Here is a 25,109-nt window from a genome sequence, read left to right as displayed (position 1 = left end):
GAACACACAGAGTGGATATAGAAAATAACCACCCCCCTTTAAAGTAATCACGACACAGAAGACAGATACAGTTTAATTTTATCCAGCTGTATTTACTCAGTACAACATATATCATCCAAGTGAAAGATATACACACCAACATGTTGGGATTTTTATTTATTTTTTAAACAGAATCACTGAGTTGGGAAAGGTATCACTGCCCCCCCCCCCCCTAAAAAAAAATGAATTTTAAACTCAAATCAGGTGTAGCCAATCCCCTTCTCAATGGCAAACAAAGCCATTTGACTTTCAACTGTGCTAGGCCATTTTTATTAGCTCAGCATGAAAAGGGCTTTCCTGGAGAATTTTAGTCCCTGGTAGTACAACTGAAACATACAAATAACTATGGGTGGCAAGGCTCAGTCAAAAGATCTCTGGGATTAAGTTGTTGACAGACAAGTTAGGAGATAGGTTGGACTTGATGGACTTGTGTCTTTTTTCAACCTCACCTACTAAGTGGGAGACTGATATATAAACAATTTCAAAGGCTTTCTCAATGCCTAGAAGACACAGTGAAGTGAAAGGTATCTGGTACAACACAGACCCTCCCTGGATCAGGACGTCACTCCAAACTGCATAGTCGTAAACAGTTGCAGGAATTTACGACAAAGAGTGGTCATTGTGTGCATGTGATAACAATATCACAAATTCTCCACAAATGTGACTTGTATGGGAGGGTTGCAAGAAAAAAAGCCGCTCTTCAAGAAAGGCCACATGCAGTCACGTTGGTCAGATGAGACTAAAATGTAATTTTTTGGCTTCAACACCAAAATTATAGATGTCTGGGGGAAGAACAATACAGTTCACCATTCAAATAACGCCATTCCTACAGTAAAGCATGGAGGTGGCAATATCCTGTAATGGGGGTGTTTCTCTGCAGCAGTGACTGAATCACTTGTCAGGATAGAAGGAAAACCGGATGGGGCAAAATATTGTCAACTTCTTGTGGAAAATCTGCAGTCCTCTGTCAGAAAGTTGTCAATGGAAAGAAGGTTTACCTTCCAAAACGACAATGACCCAAACCACACAGCAAAAATTACCACACAGTGGTTGGAGAAAAGAGTGAGTGTCCTTGCATGGCTTAGTCACAGCACAGACTTAAACCCCTTTGGAAATCTGTGGAATGACTTTAAGACTGCAATCCACAAACGGTTCTCCATTAAATGTAAATGAACTTGAGCAGTTCTGCAAAAAAAGAGTGGGCAAACATTGCAAAGTCTAGAAGTACAAAGTTAGTAGAGACATATCTCAACAGACTAAAGGCTGTAATTAAAGCATAAGGTGGTTCAACAAAATACAGACACAATGGGGATATCATGATTACATCTCATTGATTTTCTTTTTTATGACATGTTGGTGTTATATCATTTACTTGGATGTTATTAAGTTGCATTGAGTAAATACAGCTGGATAAAACAAAAAAAAACTGTCTGCCCTGATTTCAGGCTGCAAGCAACAAAATGTGATTTTAAGGGGGGAGGGGATTCTTTGCTATACCCACTGTATGTGTTAAAGACTTCCAGTGAAGATCAAATAATCTTTCCCATGGATGCAACATTGGGAAGTGAGTGCTTACCAAAAAAGAGCCACCCCCCAATGCCTGAGCAGTCACAAACAGCCTGTGTATTAGGACCCATGCACACGAGACGCTGGTTAACGCGTGTTCAGAGGCATTTGGACAGCTTTTTCAACTGCCCCTGAACACATTCAATATTATCCTATGTATCCATGCACACAGTCAAGTTTTTCTGCGTTTTTTGGCAGTTGCGTTTATGCTTGTTTTTCCAGAAGCAAAAAAATGGGTTCAGACGCAAAACACCGCTAAACGCGGCAAAAACGCGGTACCGGCATTTTGCCGCGATTTCGTTTATAGGCGTTTTTAAAGGTGGCCTATTTTTTTACATTAGAAATCTCAAAAATGACGGCAAATGATGAAAAAACATTAAAAAATAAATAAAACTAATTGCTTGCATTGCATTGTGGACAATCCACAACTTGTGGCAGGTGACGTGGCCAGTGGACAATCCACAACTTGGGGCAGGTGACATGGTCAGGTAAAGTGGCAAGTGGACAATCCACAACTTGTGGCAGGTGACATGGCAAGGTCACGTAGCCAGTGGACAATCCACAACTTGTGGCAGGTGACATGGCCAGGTGATGTGGCCAGGTCATGTGGCAAGTGGACAATCCACAACTTGTGGCAGGTGATGTGGCAAGTGAACAATCCACAACTTGTGACGTGGTGACGTGCCAGGTGATGTGAACAGGTGACGTGGCAGGTGACATGGCCAGGTAACATGGCAAGTGGACAATCTGCAACTTTTGGCAGGTGACATGGCAAGTGGACAATCCACAACTTGTGGCAGGTGACATGGCCAGATGACATTTCCAGGTGATGTGGACAATCAACAACTTGTGGCCAGGTGACGTGGCAAGTGGACAATCCACAACTTGTGGCTAGGGGACAACTTGTGGCAGGTGACGTGGCCAGGTGATGTGGCAAATGGACAATCCACAACTTGTGGCAGGTGATTTGGCCAGGTGGCATGGCAGGTGACGTGGCCAGTGGACAATCCACAACTTGTGGCAGGTGACATAGCCAGGTGACATGACAAGTGGACAATCCACAACTTGTGGCAGGTGTCGTGGTCAGGTGACGTGGCAAGTGGACAATCCACAACTTGTGGCAGGTGACGTGGCCAGGTGACATGGCCAGGTGACGTGGCAAGTGGAAATTCACAACTTGTGGCAGGTGACGTGGCAAGTGGACAATCCGCAGCTTGAGGCAGGTGATGTGGCAAGTGACACGCTAAATACATGTACACTGCTGCTCTCTCAGCTGCTACTCACTCTGGTCTCACAAAATGGCTGAAATGGCTAAATACTGTTTTTTGAGCTTAGAGAGGGTCTTATGATGTTTCTTAACTAAACGCTTATAAACGCAAATGCGGTAAAACGCCGCAAAATTCGCGGCAAAACCGGCGTTTTAAACACCAGTTTTTGCGTTTGAAAACGTGTGTTTAGATGAGTTTGCATCTGCGTCTCGTGTGCATGGGGCCTTGAACACATTATGTAGAAATAGCATTCAATAAAAAGAATACAAATCCCAATGAGAAATGTACAGATTCGTGTGGTGATGTTGGTGTGTCCGACTCTACCAAAGGCATTTAGTCAGATGTGACATCATCAGAAAGCTAACTCCAGTCATGAGGAGAATAGGCAAGGCAGTGGAGTCTTACATGGATACAGCCGTCTTCACAACATAAGAATTGTGCCGTTTGCGAACACTCAGGCATTCGTGGGTCACGGTCTTTTGATAAGTGCTTACGTGTGGCACAGAGGTGGTGTAGATTCACTTGGAAAAATGCATCAATGGAAAAGATTTGATCTTCACTGGCACATATAGTGACTTTGTTGTTTGGACAAATTTAACTGGCCGATTTTTGCGAAATATTTTACTTACTTTGTACTTTTTCCCATGTGTGTAAAACGATTTTTATTAGGGCCTTTACTGATTAAAATTTGCATGTTCCATTAACTGATTTTTTTTAATCGACTAATTTCAATTAATTGTAATGCACATACATTTTTCGGACCACCATATATAGTCCCCACTAATATCCACAGACATCTCCCCCACTGTAAGATCCACAGTGACAGACATCTCTCCCACTGTAATATCCACAGACATCTTCCCACTGTAATCTGGTCCACATCTCCCCCAATGTATAGGAAGATTAGTGCTTGCTCAGTCTTACATGAGCAGTTGACGCTGGGTGATGACGTCAGCGCGACGCTCTAGGCTCACCTAGGCCGCCATGTTATGCTGATCGATCCATCTGGTTTGGAATATCTTTTTTACATTAACCCTCTGCATTGTATGATTTCAACGCCTATTGCCTTTACCATCTGATAAGCAGATTATTAGCACAGTGGTGTGGTGTGTTCTGCCTATGTTCACACTGAAGCTGTGGTGGAGGTCTTCTATCCGCTCCAGGAGCTAGGCAGAAGCCGCGGCCTTTCCTATGGCAGCAGCGGATCACGTGGTGTGCCGATCCGCATATGATGGGCCGTTCAGTTGAGGGATCATTTACGATCTGTTGCACCACTAGTACCGGTCAAAAGAATTTTGATCGTTCAAAATTGTTTACTATTAAATCGAGGAATTAATCTTTAATTTCCACAGCCCTAATTTTTATACGATATTTATATGAAGATGGATAAAGTAGTGAACACTGCTTATATTGAGTGCACATGATACATTATTTTAGCTCAATGTTGCAATATAAGCACGTATTCATGCATATGAGCATAAAATTACTACAATCAATCATGTTATTTTACAGCTCTATACCCTTTACTGATCTTTACACAGCTGTGTGCATTGTTCTGTCGACAATGCACCGGTGATCAGATAAGTAAAAATTGTGGCGTATTTTACCGTCATGTTCATGAGGACCTGAAGTGGCCTAGGTAGGTTAAATAAGCTACGAAGCCACGAAACAGAACCACACAGGCACATAACCTGAAGAAAAAGTGTATCAGTTACAATACACAAATAAAAATATGCTTTACAAATATGCATGATATCAATAGAGTAAAATAGTACAACAGCACCCTCACCCTGGCAATGCAGAAATCCCTGGGATTTTCTTTCTCCATACCATATTTTTCCAGTGCTTCAATAACAGCAAAATCTGCTGTATCGTTTGTCGACAACAGAAAAGTTTTGTATGGAATGTTTGGCTTTAAGCTGTCAGCATATATTCTCAATGTCCCACCTAAAAAACAAAACAAAACAACACATTAGCACTAGGATCAAATAAAAATGTACAAAGATAGAAACCTGCATTTTACAGCAGCAGCGGGCCTAATATTCAATTTGAGACATTTCCCTGTTAGAGTGATGCTTTGGTATCTTCATGCCTCTCTACTTTGAAACTTGAGAGAAACCGATGCAAAAAAAAAAAAAGTTATGTGGTGTACACAAACATGTCTGACTATACTGCACTGAATATTGAGCCCTCCTTAAATTTTTTTACTTACGATTTATTGTTTAGTCATAATTGATTTTATAGCGCCACATTTTGTTTCTCATCCCTTAAAAACGCACGGTTCAACAAAGACTGAACCAAATTGCAGTACACATGCCACAGTCATTGAACAAAAATGCCTGCCAAAACAAGAATTTTAGACATGCAGGACGCTTAAAAAAAATACATAAAAAAAAAAAATCATTACATGTGCATTTGTGTATGCAAAATAGACAAAAACTTTGATGCTACCTTTATATTGAGCATTGTGATGCCTGTGCATATTCATGACTTTGGTTCACTATGTTGCATGTTCCCAAACACCCTTCCTGTAAGGCTGCATTCACACCTGAGCGTAGCGTTTTGCCGCGATTTTGTGGCATTTTTTACAGCATTTTGCCGCGATATTTGCGGCGTTTTTTACCGCGTTTTGCCACGATTTTTCACTGCGTTTTTTACCGCGATTGTGCACAGGTCTAGGGTCACCAATGTAAAAAGCAGAAAAACGCCCAAATCTGCCTAGAACTTGTTTGAGCTTCAGGCGTTGTTGAACTTCTGGCTTCAGGCGTTTTGTAGTGGAGATGTGAATCATCTCCATAGAGAATAATTGATTTTTCCCCCTCCAGCGTTTTGTAGCTTCAGGCTTCAAGCTACAAAACGCTCAGGTCTGAATGGGGTCTAAGTCTGGAACAGGTGAGAAGATCTGTTGGGGGGGGGGGGATACACACCATACCCTACTTCAGCGGGAGGTGTGATGGACAGATTGCATACTCTATTTCCTAGTGGAATGAACAGTAGAATGGATGTGAACTTGTTTGTAAAATAATGTCATTTGATTCCACAGGGGGTTAATAAACTCACATGATTTTAATTGTTAATTTAAAATTGGATTGTACCGCCCCCTTTTCTGGAGGACTGGATACTTTTCCTATATAAACTTGATTTTATTGCAAGTCTGGAATGAGGAAGGCTTTTGCCGAAACACGTTAGCGTTTTGATGTCACACTGCTGTTTGTGCTCAGTAAAGATTTAAGAAGAAGCAATCGAGTTGACGGCATTCTTTTTGCAACCCTTCCTGTATGCTTTACTGTTAAGGCTTACAGGAAGAGTGTTTGGGAACATGTGACACATAGTGAATCAAAGTTATGAATTGATGAGAGAAGAAAAAAAAAACAAGTCTCCATATCATTTTAGAAGAATTCCCTGGCATTGGTAGTGGCAAGCAAGCTTTTGTGTCAGGGCTTATTGGTTAAAATGCCCTTGTGTTAGTTAACATTCTTCCTCCCATTAACTAGTGAAGTTGGATCATTCTTCTCAGTGTTCATTTTCAGGGAAAGGAAAAAAAAAGCCCAGCATCGGTGAAAACTGCCCTAGCATTGGCTGTTGTAAAATAAATAAATAAAACCATGGCGGTTTTGAGGATCAATAGGAAAGCGCAAGAACAATAAAATAGCTTGCTTTGCACATCGACATTTAACTATGCACTGAAACCGTTGAAACAGCTGGACAGCTCGAATCACAAATGACAGCTCCTCACAGAGGCATGCTAAGCACAGCACTCGCAACCACTCCTCTCACCATACACCCCATTCTCCCAGTCTTTACCACTGCAGCTGTATGAAGGCAATCAATAGTTTTAGAGTCTCTCTCTCTCTCTATATCTATATATATATTTATTCTCATGATAATCAATTTAGTGACCAGATGTTTTTGTACATCACAGACGCCAACTACAGTACTATGCTAAAAGGAGGGGTAGATCTGAAATGAGGGGAAGATCTACCGATTTTATTATCCAATCATTTGCAAGCTAAAATTGTTTTTTTTTATTTTCCTTGCATGTCCCCCTCGGATCTACAGCGACTGCACTTGCAAGTGCACTTTCAGTGCAATTTCAAGTGCAGTTTGCACTTGTAGTGAAAGTGGATTTGCCTTTCGTAAATAACCCCCATAGTGGAATGTTTAGTTTCCTCTGTCCCTGCCCCTAAAATAAGCTTGTGCTGATGGAGTATTTATCAATTATTCAGGCCCAAAACTTAGTTTTCAATACCTAATTATAGTAATAAAAACACATTTAGTCTTATGTTTAGTCACCAGAGTCTGGCCGGCCATCTGAGCTTCGAAACTCCTGCATCCTCTTCTCTAGTTTCTGCTGTCTTCGTCGCTTCATAACTACTTCTGGATTGGATATTGTCCGGGTAAAGCTGGTTTCTGGCATGTCTTTGTAAACTTCTGCAGCTAGGCGTGAATTTTCACTTGTAAAAAAAGAAAAAAAGGAGGAAAACTGAATTCAATTTTCTGAGTACAACCCTTAACATACATAAATTAAAATAAATAAATAAATACAAATTCACCAACATATAATACTATTTCCATGAAAGTAAACTGCACTGGATAGACATAGAATTAGAGATGCACCAATACCATTTTTTTTTTTTTTTTTTTTACGAATACTTTTTTTTTTAGTACTCATTAATACCAATTACCAATGCCTACCGTAACTGTTTATTTCACTTCAGCTGTCAGCAATGGTAGAAGTATTGAAAGGTTCTTTACAAATTAAATAAAAAAATATTTTTCATTGTGCGCTATTTCAATGTAAAATGTGTAAAAATGTAATTGTTTATAAAATAGTCGTGAACAAAAAACAAAAAAAGAAAATATTAAATGGAGAATAGGGAGTAAATTAAGGATTAATAAGGGGTCAGGCAAGGAACATTTGTTCATCCCTTTGATCTGCAGATGAAGAAACACAAAGATGTTTTTTAGTGTTTCAGCGGCTGAGCAATGTTGTTAGACATTGCCGATTGCTTTTATTTTTGACAACTCCAATTGGATGTCTTTAACACTTCAGCTGTCAACAGGTGAGACCCACTTACAGCTCAAAGAACCAAGCCTGAAAGTATCTGTTTCGGGTATCAGTGCAATTGCAAGAGTACCAATACTTGTGACAATACCCTGTATCGGCACTGATACTAGTATCAGTGTAAGCCTACATAGGATGCACAGAATGTAAAAAGTGCCAATGACAGACACAAATGGTGGTAAACACAGTGATTAATATTTAAATAAAAGTAGGAGTTTGTTCTGTTTAACCCCTCCTCCCCTCCACAATCAATTGTTACTTGGCCACTGTCACAATATTGTTTCCTTAATCCTGCAGCCTCTGGGATACTCTTGTCACATCCCCAGGAGGCCGAGGACCAGGCTCACAAAAGTGGCCACAAGGCAGCCCCAGCACGTCATCAGCAGCTGGATGTTTGAACCTTGAAGAGGCAGCCAGCCAAAGAGAACAAGGATGATGGCATGGGACCCAGTCAATGCCACCTGAACAGATAGCAGAAGGATAACACTCAATGTGATGTGCAAGTATGTGTTTTAAAGTTAACTCACAACACAAAAAGATGAGCAACTTTTTCCTTTTTTGTTTTTACAAAATTTATTTAGAAAAATACTCATTTTTTAGATGGAGGGAGGGTTGCACAGCTAGTCATGAGAACTCTTGCAGTTAACTGCTCCGTTATCCCCCTGACACAAACCCACGGACTTTTAAGCCCCTTTGTGACACAGGAATATAAAACTCAAAAATAAAAATACATCAAATATAACAATTTAGACCCCCATCACATACATATTTGCTCACATTATGGCCTATTGCACATATTGGTAATCCTCATGCATACCAGAGGTATAAGAATTATTTTATGATCATTATTAAGTTATAACGCTAAAGTAATGAGCTGTAAAGTATTTTAAAAAAAAGTTTATTTTTCTTTGTAAATTCGCATTTAATTTTAAGCCTAAATGTATTTGGTTCTTACCCACCCTGACAGATATAAACTATATGCCCCTAATAAGAACATTGTGAACGTGCCTCGAATCTTACGATAAACCGAACATCTCCTGGTTGGGCCGAATCAACGCCGTCAAAATGGACATTCTACCCAAAGCTTTATACGTATTTCAGGCAATTCTATTGTGGCTTCTTCCAATCGATTAACAGGGCCATTCAGGACTTCATATGGCGACATGGGAAGTCCAGGATTGGCTTTAACATTTTAACTTTACCTAAAAGTAGAGGGGGTGTTGCCCTCCCTGACTTACGGCTGTACTTTCACGCTGCATCGTTGACCAGAATAGTAGATTGGTACCACGGTTCCTCCACTAAATTATGGACGTCATTAGAAAATGACTGAATATCTCCCGACCTCACATCTCTTCCATGGACACACAGACCCCCTGCGGACTTATTTCCCCTTGTGACTGCCACTACATTGCGAATTTGGGACGACTACATCCACAACGGTTTATTATCCTCGAGACCCAGCTTCTTGACTCCACTATTTGATATTAACTCTTTCCCTCCGACTTGTGCTAAATCTAAATTTCTTATGTGGCAAAAATCAGAGGCTCCTCTATTGAGTCATACGCTTCGCACTGGACAACCAATTCCCCCTACCAGACATGCTGCTCTCTTCCTGACACAACCCTTCTATTGCTTGGCTTGAACACACTCAATTAAACTATGCTAAAAGGAGGGGTAGATCTGAAATGAGGGGAAGATCTACCGATTTTATTAAACTCACCGTCATTCCTCTCAAAATGGGAAAGGGAGATTAATTTGTCTCCGGAGGCTATGGAGTGGGGCAAAACACTAGCGCTCTCTTTTAAATTATCGATCTCATCTCATGCCCAAGAACGAAACTACCGTATTTTCTCTAGGTGGTACCGTTCCCCCACTATTCTACAAAAGTTTGATCCTAATGTCTCTGACGTATGCTGGAGATGTTTGCAGTTCCCAGGGAACATGACACACATTTGGGGTACGTGCCTCACGTGTCACCCCCTTTTGGGACAAGGTTCTCAAACTATATGACAAACTAGTAGGTGACAAATACCCCAATGAACCCCGCTTAACAGTCCTATCTATGATTCCGGGGTCATACAAACAAATCAAGAAGAGCTTAATTCGCCATGTGCTGACTGCTGCACGTTCAGTTATTGCCAGAGCGTGGCGTCAAACTGTGATCCCCTCTCTGGCTGATTGGGCATGTGAAAAGGACAGGATCGAACATATTGAAAGGATGCTAGCATGGCATACCGATAAGAGTGAAGACCACAGTATTACGTGGACTTCCGATTCTCTGCCGATTTTGAATCTTTTATAGCGGACACAGCTCCTGCTGCTTCCCGGGTGCCCTCTCATGAGTAGCGTGATGTCCATTCTCCCTACTTTTTCCCCCTCTCCCTTTTTTTTTCCTATTCTCTCTCCCCTCCTTACTTCTCCTCCTCCTGTACTTTTATCAGTCTAATAATCTTAAAAGTAGATTTACAATACGTTCAGGCCATATTTGTTGAGCCTTTGTTTTTTGTTTTGATTGTTGTCTATGCCACTGTTTACAGTGGTCTACTGGTTACTTGATTTATCATTACTTTGCTTATTTCACTTATTTCTGGGTTCATTAAAGGTTAGTTACCCGACTATGCATATGTAATACATGTTCTTTTGGTGTCCTTCCGATCCTAATGTGGACTTGTACACTCCATAGACAGATATTATTCCTGACCTATGTTTTGTCGAAATGCTATACAAATGCTTGTAACTCAATAAAACAGATTCAACATAAATGTATTTGGTTCTTATCAGACACATGGAATATTTAGAGATCATACTATATTTGTGTGTAAATTTTTCCCAAAAGTTTTTCAAAAACAATTGTGCAACGTTTCAATTTTACGGAGCTTAAACACTTTTTGGGGGCCACCAAGCAATTTTTATTCCCCATCGGGTAAAAAACCCTACTGAATGTGTGCCTGTTTATAAATGGATTAATTTAGCGCAAAGGTTTTTGGCGCCTGGGAATTCCACAATTAGGACTATATTGTAGTAGTTCATTGATCAAGGAAGACATGTAATCCAATTGCAATGTTAAGGGGAAGCAGTGCAGAAGTCAATTAAGAACCATAACAGAATTCTAACTGAACATGTATATCATCTAGAAGTGAAAAAGATTGAGCAAGGACTGATGACCAACAGAAGAGAGGGAGAAAAAATTGTTGAAGAGTAGAGGTAAGAATTTGTTCAGGTTTCGCTGAGAGATGGTGCCAAGCAACTCATCATGGCTAAAGAAATACGAGGCAGAGAGGGAGTTGATCCTTGAAGTGATTGAGCAGTAATTTATTTAAGTTCTATTTTTCTCTCTCCTGAAGGGAAGAATGGCAGTTCATAGCCTTTCCCGTAACACGTGAAGACATATATTTGTAGCCAACAAGCAAATTGTTAGACAGTGTAATTTAAACATATTTTTTTTGCTGGCTAGCTGGTAAGTGTGATGAGGATTATATTACGTTTTGGTTTGCCTTTTACAAAGTTCTTGTATGTGCACCTTACCCAAAATCTAGTTATAGATTGGGGTGGGTGCCATGTTTGTTTTGCTTGTTGGATATGACACACGGACACATTCAATGCCCTCAACTGCTATTGTGCTCCAATTGGCTTTTGGTGTGTTCTTGTGGGGATGGGCTCCCACCAGGTATACCTGCCTTAACTTATCCATTGTTCTACACAGTATGCTTCAATATGGAGACTTTCATGGACTAGACTAGAGTTGGGACCGCATCAGAGGGGCATTTAAAGGCACAGTACTAGGGTGGTCAGTTTGAATCCCAGCCTACCTGGAGTATAAAAAATAGTTTGCAGAAAACACTGTGGACTAAAGCAGTAAAAGGTGGCAAAGAACATAATGTTTGGATGGGAAACATAGTGCAGATAGATGATCTGGCAGAAATTAGTGCAGTGGAGTGGGCAGCCACAAAACAGTGTAGATGTGGGGAGGGGGTGGTTGTTTGGCCCAAAAAATGTTTATTGGGGATGGTGCTGCTGTAGGCTCTATGTAGTACAGAGAATATGGGGAAAGACGCCATAAAAATGTATTGTGCAAAAGAACAAAATGTGGACCGTTGAATGTGTGTGCCAGATAATATAATGCCGACCCTGGAAGGGCTGTCAAGAGAATATAATATGGAAGTGGATGAAATGTCAGAGTGCAGTACAGACAGACAGTGTAGAGCTGTGACAGAAGCCATCAAAGATGCGGGAAGAGAGTTGCAATGTACACAACTTTGAGGGAACAACAAGGGAAATTTACAAGGACTTGAGCAGACAGAATGTGGAGCAGTTGCGTATGGCAAACAATCGGCTTCTAAGCTTTCATTTTGAAAGCCAAGCTGAATCTTAGACTGCTACCTGACCCTTCCCGCTTTGGGCTAGGTTTGATATCAAAACATTGGATACGTTTTCTGCAGGCTTTCTGCTCCCCTTTAGGTACCTCTCAAAATTCGGGCTCCCTAGATAGATGCATTTCCTAAACTTCCAGTTGCAACATGTGGCGGTGTCCCAATTTCCAGTATCCCCTCGACTAGCTACTGACCCCATCAAGGACCTATTAGCTCAGGATTCACTGCCTAAACCTCTCTATCTTGCACTTGTAGTTTCCCCCAAAATGGAGGCTCTCTGGGAGGCTTGGAAGGCAGATATGAGGACAGCTCCAAATTAATGATTTCCTCTAGGGACAAGCTGGCACAGGTGAAGTTCCTACATAAGGTATATTACTATACAGAGAGATTGCACACGCTATAACCTGAAAGGTCTCCGGACTGCCCCCAGTGCCAGTCGGGTACATATTACCACATTTTCTGGAGTTGCATTCGTTTGGGAAGAGGTATTTGCAGTTTTCAACCTCTGTCTTCAGTTGACCCTTCCGGTCTCCCCAGAACTAGCATTGCTCAGTGTTCCAGATAATGCCACGATGTACTAAACTGTTGATCTTATTTGTTTTTTTACTCCAAGAAAGAAATTATCCTAAAATGGAATGTATCCTCCCCCTTCCATCCACGGTTCCATGGGGAAAAGCCATTAATCAGGTTCTCCCAAAGTATAAGCTGCCTTATATTAAGCTGGAATTGTCCAAGGAAATTAATTTCATAGGGTTTGGCAGCAGTGGCTGGCCCAGTGAGAGACATCTTTTGATGGTTACATGTTCTACTGGGTTTTGCCACGACTGTGGTCTTATATTCCACTGGGTACGTGGGAATCTGTCACATACACATATACATACACATACACACACATTTCATGCTCACAAATCCAACTTAGTTCACTGCCAATTACGTTTTCCTTCTTGTCCTTTAACGTACTCTGTACAAATATGTAAATTTTTTCAATAAAGGAACATTATGATTGTTAACAAAAAGCTGAAGCTAGAATAGGATTATTATGCACAGTTGCCGAACAGTATATATCGAGTCTCTCCCCCTCCCCGTGGTGGGGAAACGGACATGAACATTTTTATAAAATGTCTTATCCCGGGTGTGTGCACTATTAAGAGAAAAATGTGACTGCAGGGGGATTAGTCAGTGTCGATTTTGCCTCCTCACTGCCTGCTTTAACCATTGCATTGCTATGTTTGGTTGGGCAGTTGGAGGGGCTGCTCTATCCACATCTTGGCCTCATGAACGAGCCCTTAAGCTGGCCATAGGTGGATCAAATCTTGGCCGGTTCAGCAGGGACCGGCCAAGATTCGATAAATCTATGAACAGGCTGATTGTACCAAGATTGTACTATGCCAGATTTTTTTTGCAGGCAATTTCTGCTAGTGGTCATAGTCGCTAGCAATAACCATTGTGTTCTCCCAGAAAGGATGGCTCCCTACCATGGTTGCATGTGTGGCCTGCCTTACATGGGAAACAACCTCATGCTACTTGCATAACATTTATCTAAAACAAGTTAGCAACTGCATGTTTTTTTTTTTTTTGTCAGTTTCATTTGCTGAAAAGGCATATTATTGCCAACCTATAAAATATAATGTGAATTGATACAAATGCATATAAAAACTAAAAAAAGACTAAATTCTGGAAAAATAACCCAAAATGAACTGCAACACACACCGATGTTAGAAGTGACAAACATGCAACCTGCCAGCACTCGGCGTGCTGTCCTCTGTGGTGTCTTTAGACATGCCAGCTGCTTGCAGCACTATCAAAACTGACATATTGGTGACCAGGGACAAAGAAAAACAGCAGCTACGGTTTCAGTTTTTATAACTTCTTCAGGAGAGCCGGCCCCATCTCCTCCTTACTAGTGCTCTCAATGGCCATCTGTATAAATAACACTCATTGACAGAAGCAGCTGTGAGCAGACAGCCGGGGAGGCAGCTCCCTGCCTAAACACAGCTCCCCCAGAACTTTGCCTCACCATTGTGTATTTATTGTGTGGATGCCCACATTTCCTCTTTCTGCTCACTGATGAAATCTTGCATGGGTAAGCAAACTAGATACTAAGTAGCTGGAAGAAATTTGGAGAGAAGCATGCTGTGCAGAATCATCTGTGGAACGGTGAAGACCATATGGCACGCACCACAAAACATGAGTTACCTTAAGGTACGGTAAATGCACAAGTCAAAATGAGCCCCAACCTTTTGTTCCCTCCGGTAATTGCAAAATGGCAACAAAATGCACCACATATCCAATTCTCCATTACTGAGCACTGCAATGCATATTTGTAAAGCTGGCCTTACACACCTGTGAATTTTGGTGCACCACAGTGCACACATATGAACCAGGTGTTGTGTGCTGCTTTGAAAAAATTGTGCAGCTCCATTTTTTTAGTGCACCGAGGTGCTATCAATTAGAACAGATGCCACTGTGTGGTATTTTGTCAAGAACCACACTTAAATGCTCTCTATATTGTCAAAGTTAACCATCACCAACATATACGCTAATGAAAAAAAATCCTACCTTTTGTTATACTAAAGAAATAGCTGTGTGTGTCTGTGCTCAGTGATCTAATGGGAGAGATATTCTGACTATCAAATCAGCTTCTGCATGAGGAAAGGGACAGGGTCTGGGTCCCTTTAGATGTGATTTTCCTTTGGAAGCAGCTCACCAATCCGACGTGCATCTTAGTGCAGACATCAGTGAACCTTGCAAGAAGATCTGAACAAATTAATGTGGTGGGCAACTATATGGCAAATAGGGTTTAATGTAGATAAATGTAAAATCATGCATCTATCTGTGCATCGGGTGCTGCAGCCCCTGTTGTGTCCCCACAATGGCAGTAATAAAAGTGTAATGTGGGGTTGTGCAGTCTCACAATAATATAATCAAACAGTTAGATGCGGTTATACCTAGATAAAGCAATAACAGTAGTCTAAAATTATGGCAATTTCATATCAAAATCCAATGAATAGAACAAATATTATATTAAGAGAGTTCATAAAGTAATCTGAACCAAATCCAGCCTTCAAAACTTGACAAATGCCAACCAGCATCTTCTATTTTAGAAGCATTCATAGTTACATAGTAGAGCTGGGCGATTTTGGCCCCAAAAAAAAAAAAAAAAAAAAAAAAAAAAAAACTTGATTCACGATTCAAATCAAGTTATTTTTTCCTCATGGACACCGCGCCGGTCCTAAGTTTTTAGGCGAGGCCGCGGCTTCGGCCTAGTCCGCCGCGATCCTGGGAAAAGGCCACAGGACTAGGCCGAAGCCGCCACCTCGCCTAAAAAATCCTTGCCGCGATCCGGGTAAAAGGCCGGCCTATGAAAAAAAAAAAAAGATTTGCCCAAAATCTGAATCGATTTGTCCTCGCAACTCGATTCAAACCGTTTTTTTCCCCCCAAGCCCCATTACATAGTCAGGTTGGAAAAAAAACTAGTCAATCTAGTTCAACCATAAAAATGTAATAAATAAAATAATGACACATGTAATAAATACACATGAATGTGCAACTTTACAGAATAAAAACAGTGTACTTTCCACCTCTGTGTAACCAGTAAAAAAAAAAAAAAAAAAACAACAAAGCGTAAATTGATTGGTTTGTGCAAAAGCTATAGCGTCTACAAAATAGGAGATAGATTTATAGCTTTTTTATTATTATTATTTATTTTTTACTAGCAATGGCGGCGATCTGCAATTTTTATCGCGACTGCGATATTACATCAGACACTGGACACATTTTTGGGACCACATTCATACAGCGATTAGTGCTATAAAAATGCATTGATTACTGTGTAAATGTGACTGACAGGGAACGGGTTAACACTAGGGGGCGATCAAGGGGTTAATGTGTCCCCTAGGGAGTAATTCTTACTGTGGGGGAGGGGACTTACTGGGGGAGGTGACCGATCGGTGTCCCTATGTACAAGGGACACACTATCGGTCTCCTCTCCCTGACAGGACGTGGATCTGTGTGTTTACACAGATACACGGTCCTGCTCAGTTACTGGGCAACCGCAGGTGGCCGGCGGCATGTGCATCGTGTCCCCAGTAACGTGGCGGGCATCGGGTCCCCAGTGATGCAGCAGGCATGCCCCCTAGTGGCCTGAGAAGGAGAAGATGTCATATGACGTCTTCCCAGAACGAAAGCCTTATCGTCCCGCAGTCATTTGTAATGATTTGCTTTAAATGTATTTTTATTGATCACACAGAGATAATTATACTTTGCACATTACACTTTAAAGGGGTTGTAAAGGTAACAAAATAATACCCTAAATAGCTTCCTTTACCTTAGTACAGCCCTCCTTCACTTACCTCACCCTCCGATTTTGCTTTTAAATGTCCTTATTTCTTCTGAGAAATCATCACTTCCTGTTCTTCTGTCTGTAACTCCACACAGTAATGCAAGGCTTTCTCCCTGGTGCGGAGAAAGCCTCTTGAGGGGGAGGGGCGAGCAGGCAAGTCAGGACACTCTCTACTTTGCAGATAGAGAAAGGAGCTGTGTGTTAGTGGGCATTCTGACACTCCTGCTCGTCCCTCCCCCCTCAAGAGGCTTTCTCCACACCAGGGAGAAAGCCTTGCATTACAGTGTGGAGTTACAGACCGAAGAACAGAAAGTGAGGATTTCTCAGAAGAAATAAGGACATTTAAAAGCAAAAATTGAAGGAGGCAAGTGAAGGAGGACGGCACTAAGGTAAAGGAAGCTATTTAGGGAAACAATTGTTTTACCTTTACAACCCCTTTAATTATTGAGTTGATTTGATACATATGGTTGAGATAGCGATGGTAGGGTTTGCACTTTAGTATTTATTCAATAGAGTGAGATTTAAACAATGCTGCTTTTCCCTAGTATTTATGTTCAACGATTGCACACAGACCTTTTTTGATGCAAGATGCAATGAAAGAATACAAGAACTATTCAGTAAAATACACTGGACATTTTGTTAAATAGTCCTCCCTCATCCCCACCCCAAAAAGGAAATGTTCTCTTTAGCTAGAGTATAGAATATGTGACAGACCTATAATTAATATCCTTGCTCAGTGAAGCTTACTCCTATAATCAATGCATGTCAAGAAACAATTAAGGATAAACAAACAACGCAGGCTTTATGCTAAATCCATCCAACTGCATTCCGGACAAATGAATGTTTGGAAAACACTACAAATGCCATCACTTGAGAAACTTCATGACACTGGCCAAAGAATAACAGTGATGACAAGGGTCAAAGGATGGTATTTGTATGGATTCTGTCTGACCTGTCAGCTGGTAGTTTCTGTTTAGCATCTTCCCACCAGCAGGCAGAGTTTATCTCTATTCCACTTCATGTAGTTGGGGGGGGGGGGGGGGAGGAGTACTGTCTGTGAAACTTTATGCCATCAATTAAATTTTCAGGACAAGCTTTTAAGGTGCTCTCTTCTTCTCAGTCTTAGAAGTACTGCTTGGACTGAGAAAATGGAACACCCTAAAAGCTTGTCCTGAAAATGTAAATGGCAATGCAAAAAAAGTACTGTTTTTTTTTCTCAAGTGCACTACTCTGGCTATAATCACATCAAGCACGTTGTGACGTTGAAATTTACTTGTGGAGTTTGCACATCACTGTTCAAATAAAAACGTAAAAGTGCAAATTGGACATTTTTCACATTATGTTTTGACTTCTGCCTATATTTGTTCAACGACAAAGTCAGTATAAAATGGTTACATCACAAAAGACTCAAAAAAAAAAAAAGTGTATTAAAAGCCTCTCTCTCATAATTTAAAGATGTTGTGGATTATTGCAACGAGCAAAGTTTAAGACATGTCATTTGTCCTATTCAGCACCCTAGATGTCCCAAATCCTTGGGTTATTCATTTATCAACTCGCCTTCCTTAGTCAAGAACCTGAACCAATCTGTGGCAAGGCCTTGCTATTGTCCAATAACTGTAGCAGGGGGCAACACTGACCAATAGTCACTTAGAAGCTGACAGGAGGCAGCAGTTGAATTATTTTTGAAATTATAATACAAGAGATGAATTAACACATACGTGTCTTCATGCAGTTGAGGTCCGTCTTCTCGATCTGTTGCCATCTTTATTGCCTCTTTTTCACGTCTTTTCTTCTCCTTCTTTTCTTTTTTAGAAAGTGTCCTCTTGAAATTCTGTATTACTCCTTCCTTTTCTTGTTTCTCAGGTCCATTGGTCTGAGCTTTCTGGTACCAAGAAATAAGACAAACAATACAATCTAAGCGAAGGTTTGCAAATAAGTAATCTAAGCAAGCATCACCCTATGAAATAATCAAAATTAAATAACCAAATCGAACATTAATATTATATATTTATTTTAGTGCTGTCAAACGATTAAAATTTTTAATCGCGATTAATCGCATTAATGTCATAGTTAACTCACGATTAATCTATCTAATTTATGACGAATTTCCCCACAAATATCGCACAATTCTGCAAGTGATTATAATTTATGATCGCTGTTTTCTAGCTGATCTAAAACCATTTTTGACATAAAGGGACACTTTTGGACAATCTACAGTTTTCAGGCAGAAAGACTAGTTTTTATTTTATAAAAGTACATGTAGGACACTGGGCAGACCACTAGGGACAAGGGGGGTGTGTATTTTTTACATACAGTACTGTAATCTATAAGATTACAGTATACTGTGTGTATTGTGTTTGTTTACTTTTTTGAATTTGGCGCCGTTCTCCGCTCCCGTGCGTCGTAACGTCGCAGGGAACGGAAATCGGCGGCACACAGACACTGTGAATCGAGCGAGGAGGACCCGCCGAGCGAGGAGGACCCGCCAAGCGAGGAGGACCCGCCAAGCAAGGAGGACCCGCCAAGCAAGGAGGACCCGCCAAGCAAGGAGGACCCGCCAAGCAAGGAGGACCCGCCAAGCAAGGAGGACCCGCCAAGCAAGGAGGACCCGCCAAGCAAGGAGGACCCGCCAAGCAAGGAGGACCCGCCAAGCAAGGAGGACCCGCCAAGCAAGGAGGACCCGCCAAGCAAGGAGGACCCGCCAAGCAAGGAGGACCCGCCAAGCAAGGAGGACCCGCTCGATCACACAGCGGGGTGGCATCGCCGATCACACAGCGGGGTGGCATCGCTGGATCCAGGGACAAGGTGAGTAACTTGCCTGTGAATCCAGCGAGAAGGTAAGCCGCGCCGCTGCACACTCTGCACGTCCACCCCGAGCGCTCCCACGTTAATCGCGCGACAAAAATATTGACGGCGTTAACATGGGTTTGCGTTAACGCCGTTAATATCGCATTTAACGCACAGCCCTAATTTATTTATTAACATAATTACGTGCAGAGATCAGAAGCTCATTGCCTTTATTAGAGAAATGTAATACAGGAACATCAATAAGGCCCGGTCCACACTGATGCGACATACGCTTCGACTTTGGGAGCACAGGTCACATGACGTGTATTATTAATATACAGGATTCATATAGCGCCAACTGTTTGCGCAGTCTACAATCTAGTTACAATCTAGAAGGGAGGATCAAGTGGAACAAAAGGCAATAGCTGTGGGGATGATCAAATGGAGAAAATAAAAAAAACAGGTCGTTAGATGTGGGTAGGATAGACTTCTTTGAAGAGGAGAGTTTTCAGGGATTGTCTAAAAGCGGATGGTAAGGTAGAGGAGTCTGTTGGCAGCATTCATGATGGATTGAAGAGGTGATAGACTATGTAGAGGTAAACCAATGAGAAGGGAATTGCAGTGGTCAAGTAGAGAGATGACCAGGGAGCGAATTAGGAGCACTGTTGTGTCAGTTAGAAAGGGGCATACTTTGGAGATGTTGTGAAGGTTGAGGCGGCGGCGGGATTTGGACAGTGATTGGACATAGGGCTAAAAGGAGAGTTCAGAACTACACCTAGGACCTTGGCATTTGGGGGTGGGCTTATGGTTGTGCCATCGATTTTGACAGAGAGATCAGGGGAAGAGGCACGTGGGAGAGGAAAATTATAAGTTTGGTTTTGGATAGATCCAAGTTTAAGGAAGTGGTGTGGAATCCAGACTGATATATCTGATAGTAAATTAGTGATACGTGAGGAGCCTGAAGGAGTGAGCTGAGGGGTAGAGAAATAGGATTTCGGTGTCCTCAGCGTAGAGGTGGTATTTGAAGCCATGGGAGGCATCAGCTGACCCAGGGAGGTGGTGTGGATTGAAGATTGGAGAGGTCCAAGAACATAACCTTGAGGGACCCCAACAGAGAAAGGAAGAGGAGAGGAGGAAGTAGAATTGTAAGCAACGCTAAAAGGTGCTGTTGGATAAGTAGGAAGAGAACCAACGAAGAGTACAGGCGTGGAGTTTTTTTGAGCAGGAGTGGGGGGGGGGGGATTTTTGGTTGTATAAAAGCATATAAAAATGTATAAAAGGCAGCAAGGAGGTCCAGGAGTAGGAGTACAGACTAGTGTCCATTGGTTTGGACCGTTAGTAGATTGTTTGTTAGTTTTAGGAGAGCAGTTTATGTGGAGTGTCAAGGACAAAATCCAGACTAAAGGGGATCAAGAAGGCCATTATCAGCAAAGTGGTCGCTCAGTTTTAGACCAGACATTCAAGGAGTTTGGATAAAAAAAAAAAAAAGGGGAGAAAGAAGATGAGGCGTAGGTTATTAACCACTTGCCGTCCGCCCTATTGCAAAAAGACGTCGGCAAAGTGGTTTCAATATCCTGACTGGACGTCATATGGCGTCCTCAGGATATTGAGCCACTGCGCGCCCCCCTTTTTGCAGGGTGTCGGCTGCTCCTCTGACAGGGGGGGTTTAAACTGATCGATTATCAGCACAGCCCCCCCCCCCGAGGATGCCCACACTAGACCAACAGGGATGCCACCCTAGACCACCAGGGTAGCCACCCTAGACTACCAGGGATGCCAGTCATTTTTTGGCACGGATTGTCATCCATAAGTACAATATAATAAAGTACATCCGTGCCACCCATCAGTTCCCATCCGTGCCACCCATCAGTGCCGCCTTATCAGTGCTAGTCAGTGCAGCCCCATCAGTGCCCATCAGTGAAAGAGAAAACGTACTTTTTTTACAACGTTTTGTAATGGAAACAAAAAAAAAAGCATTTGTTTTTCAAAATTTTCAGTCTTTTTAAAAAAAAAAAATTAGCAGAAAATTAAAAACCCAGAGGTGATCAAATACCACCAAAAGAAAGCTCTATTTGTGGGAACAAAATGATACAAATTTAGTTTGGGTACAGTGTAGCATGACCGCGTAATTTTCATTCAAAGTACAACAGCGCTGAAAGCTGAAAATTGGTCTGGGCAGGAAGGTGTATGGAAGTGGTTAAAGTGGGAGTTCACCCATAAAACAATTTTTTCAAACAATCCCCTAAGATGGATGCTCATTTTGTCTAGGGGAATCGGCTAGTGGTTTTAAAATATGAGCTGTACCGTTTTCGAGATGCATCTTCTCCGTCGCTTCCGGGTATGGGTCTTCGGGAGCGGGCGTTCCTTCTTGATTGACAGTCTTCTGAGAGGCTTCCGACGGTCGCATCCATCGCGTCACTAGTAGCCGAAAGAAGCCGAACGTCGGTGCGGCTCTATACTGCGCCTGCGCACCGACGTTCGGCTTCTTTCGGCTACTAGTGACGCGATGGATGCGACCGTCTGAAGCCTCTCGGAAGACTGTCAATCAAAATAGGAACGCCCAGTCCCATACCCGGAAGCGGCGGAGAAGATGCACCTCGTAAACGGTAAGTACAGCTCATATTTTAAAACAACTAGCCGATTCCCCTAGACAAAATGAGACAAAATGAGCATGAAGCCAAGGATAAAAAAGTGTTAAGATTTAATGGGTCCAGCGAGGGCTTTTTAAGTATAGGGCTAACAAGTGCATGTTTTAGAGAGTTGGGGGAAGATGCCAGAAGAGAGGAAGAGATTGAAAGTGTAAGTTAGAGAGTGTAGAGGAGTGGCAGGAGTGTTAGTATTAGTAGGGATGCTGAAGTCCTCGAGAATGATAGTGGGGGAGTTTCAGAAGAGAGAAAGTAGGATAGCAAGGCAGAGAAGTCATCAAGAAAGGTTGATACTGGCCCGGTAGATCACAGCTATCCTTAGAGAAACTGGGAAGAAGAGACGAATCGCACCGCAAATGAGGACAGAGAGGGAGGTGGGTGAAGTACCTGGAAGGTGCTATGTGGGGCTGGAAGGTGCTATGTGGGGCTAAAAGGATCACAACACCTCCTCCTTTGCATCCACTGGGTCACAGGGAGCGAGTCCAAAGAAGACCACCGTGGGATATGGCAGCAGAAGATGCAGTGTCGGATTCATGAAGCCAGGTTTCGGTAATGGTGAGTAGATTAAATGAGTTAGCAATAAAGAGGTCATGGAGAGAAACTAGTTTGTCTAAATCAATGGTTCTCTCTGACATGTGACTTATGCTCTGAGGAGCAACCCCACATCAAAATTTAAAAACAAAAATAAATTGTGTGGGGTTCCCCACCCATTTCCATACCAGGTCCTTTCAGTCTGGTATGCATCTTGAGGGTGAAAGCCACGCCAAAATAAAAAAAAATGGGGTCCACCCATACTAGACCCTTCAGTCTGTGCCCCCCACCACAGAGGCGGTGGTTGAGGGAGTCAGGGCAGGGGGCTTATCGGAATCTGGAAGCCCCCCTTTAACAAGGGAGCCCCTAGATCCCACCCCCTCCTCTATGTGAAGGAGTATGGGTACATTGTACCCTGACTCAGTCACACAAAGTGCCAAAAATAAAGAATGTCCACCATCATAGTTCTAATGCAGAGATATGCAATTAGCGGACCTTCAGCTGTGGCGAAACTACATGCCTCTGCATCTGGATGTCATGCTTGTGGCTGTCAGTCTTGCTATGCCTCATGGGGGTTGTAGTTCTGCAACAGCTGGAGGTCCGCTAATTGCATATCCCTTCTCTAATGTGTCTTCTTTCTTTGGTGAGGTCTTCTCCCTCCGCTGAGGTCTTCCCCCCTCATCTCATGTCCTGGGCAGTGACATCACAAGGGGTGGGGTCTCCGGATGACATCACCAGAGGAAGAAGGCATCACCGAAGGGAGAAGAAGCAGAGTAAAAAGACATGTTGGAGCTATAACGGGGGACATTCTTCAGTTTTAATAAATGGCTTGGTCAAAAACCGGTGTACATTTATTTATTTTTGACACTTTTTTTGGTGATTGAGTGAATGAGTATGGGGTACATTTCACCTTTTTATATAGGGGGGCAGGTGCCCCGCTTATTAAAAGGGGGCTTCAAGTTTCTGATAAGCCCCTTCCCCGCAGACCCCACAACCACTGCCCAAAGTCGTCAAGATTTTGGCAGAGCCCCCCCACCATGTTGAGGGCATGTGGTCTGGTATTGTCCAGGAGGTGCTCACTAGCCCCCCCCCCTTTCCTGACCTGCGTACTCGGATAAGGGTCTGGTATGGATTTTGGGGGGGGGACCCCCTCAGGATTCATATCAAACTCAAAGGGCCTGGTATGGTTGAATCAAAGTCAGATCCCGTTCATTGAAATCGCATGGAAGTCTGACATGAAGTCGTAGGGCAAAGTCGGATCGGAAGTTGTCTAACTCAGGCTCTCAGCGGTGAGCCGAGAGGCTAAGCCAGCTGCTCGTCAAGCAATTGGGTTAAAGCCGACATTAAAGTCGGGCTCCCTGACCAGCTCTGTGACATCAGTGTTTTCTTCATAACAAACAGTCCATGCTTTTCAGACGAGGTAGTTGTGCAAATTAGTTATCTAACATTTGAATATTTTTTCCACACTCAGCATGATTGCATGAAGTGCACTGGAAAAAGAAACCAGCACAAGTAATGCTGCCTGAAATCCACATCTATAGAATAGTAGGATATTTAAAATGTCTAGCAATCAAAAAAGTTCCATTAAAGATTCGTACCTTCGGTGGCTGAATGTCATTTTCATTCTTGAGCACAAACCGTCCTTCCCGGTCATCTTTGTTCCAGTTGAGCTGAACCACTAGAGGCTTTTCATCAACATCAAGTCTTCTTTCTTCTTCAAAATATTAGAATACAAGTTAAAAAAATAAAAAGGGGGAAAATTAGAGAACACATTAAATCAATAGGCAAACTGCTAATGCTCTACAGCAGACACCAATCTCGGAAAGCCCACTGCTTTTACTTTAATATGATTTAGCTAGCACTCCTGTATTCAAGGTAGAACTCGATTCCTAATCAGAGTGAATTAATTTTGGGCAGTGCAACATGTAGATACAATCAGGGGGGGGATTTGTTTTTTTTCTTCAACAGAAATATTTCTAGCCAATCAGGAAAAAAGGGATGATGTTGTATCTAGGTATGGCTTCGGTACCCAGGCTCTGCAGATCAGTCTCATGAATGTAAAGTTGACTAGTATACAGACTTTTCACAACTGCTGTCTTGGGATTTCTAGAGAGCCGTGACTTAAAGCAATATATAAAAAAAAAAAAAAAAAAAAAAAAATCAAACAGCTTTTGTGCACAGGTACTATTGAGCTGGAATGGCATGGGTCATTTAGAATTTTTTTTTAACTTTGCTTACAAATGCTTTAAATTATCACAGCCTGCAAAATCAACTATATATCAGCAATAAACTGAATCTTAGAGGATACATGGCTTATAGTGGCAGGTTATTAGGGAATCCCAATTCAGGATATCCCTGTGAAGCCAAAATCTCCTCCTACGTTCCCAAACCAGGGACAGGATGTAATGTGTGCAACAGGGAATTTCCTGTCTTTGACCATTCTATAAATAAAAGATGAACAGTGTAATGTATATGCTGAATGTATGGTCCGACTGG

At 42.1% G+C, this 25,109-nt stretch overlaps 1 protein-coding gene across 20 annotated transcripts in view; it reads right to left on the bottom strand.

The window, feature by feature from the left end:
- AFDN (afadin, adherens junction formation factor) overlaps window positions 1-25,109 on the bottom strand; it is a 284,571-nt gene that overhangs the window by 174,768 nt on the left and 84,694 nt on the right. For 12 of the 20 annotated variants that reach the window (XM_040350667.1, XM_040350660.1, XM_040350651.1 and 9 more), the window contains exons 3-6: window positions 24,212-24,327; window positions 18,369-18,532; window positions 7,167-7,327; window positions 4,663-4,820 (exon numbers count right to left, since the gene is read on the bottom strand). In XM_040350667.1, coding sequence (XP_040206601.1) covers window positions 4,663-4,820; window positions 7,167-7,327; window positions 18,369-18,532; window positions 24,212-24,327 — 599 coding nt within the window. The remainder of the gene's footprint in view (window positions 1-4,662; window positions 4,821-7,166; window positions 7,328-18,368; window positions 18,533-24,211; window positions 24,328-25,109) is intronic. The other 8 variants (XM_040350652.1, XM_040350664.1, XM_040350668.1 and 5 more) reach the window with 1 other exon arrangement.

The sequence above is a fragment of the Rana temporaria genome, chromosome 4, assembly GCF_905171775.1.
Source record: "Rana temporaria chromosome 4, aRanTem1.1, whole genome shotgun sequence".
Classification (NCBI taxonomy): Eukaryota; Metazoa; Chordata; class Amphibia; order Anura; family Ranidae; genus Rana; species Rana temporaria.
Note: the sequence above shows the minus strand (reverse complement) of the source record. Positions and strands in the feature narration are given on the sequence as shown.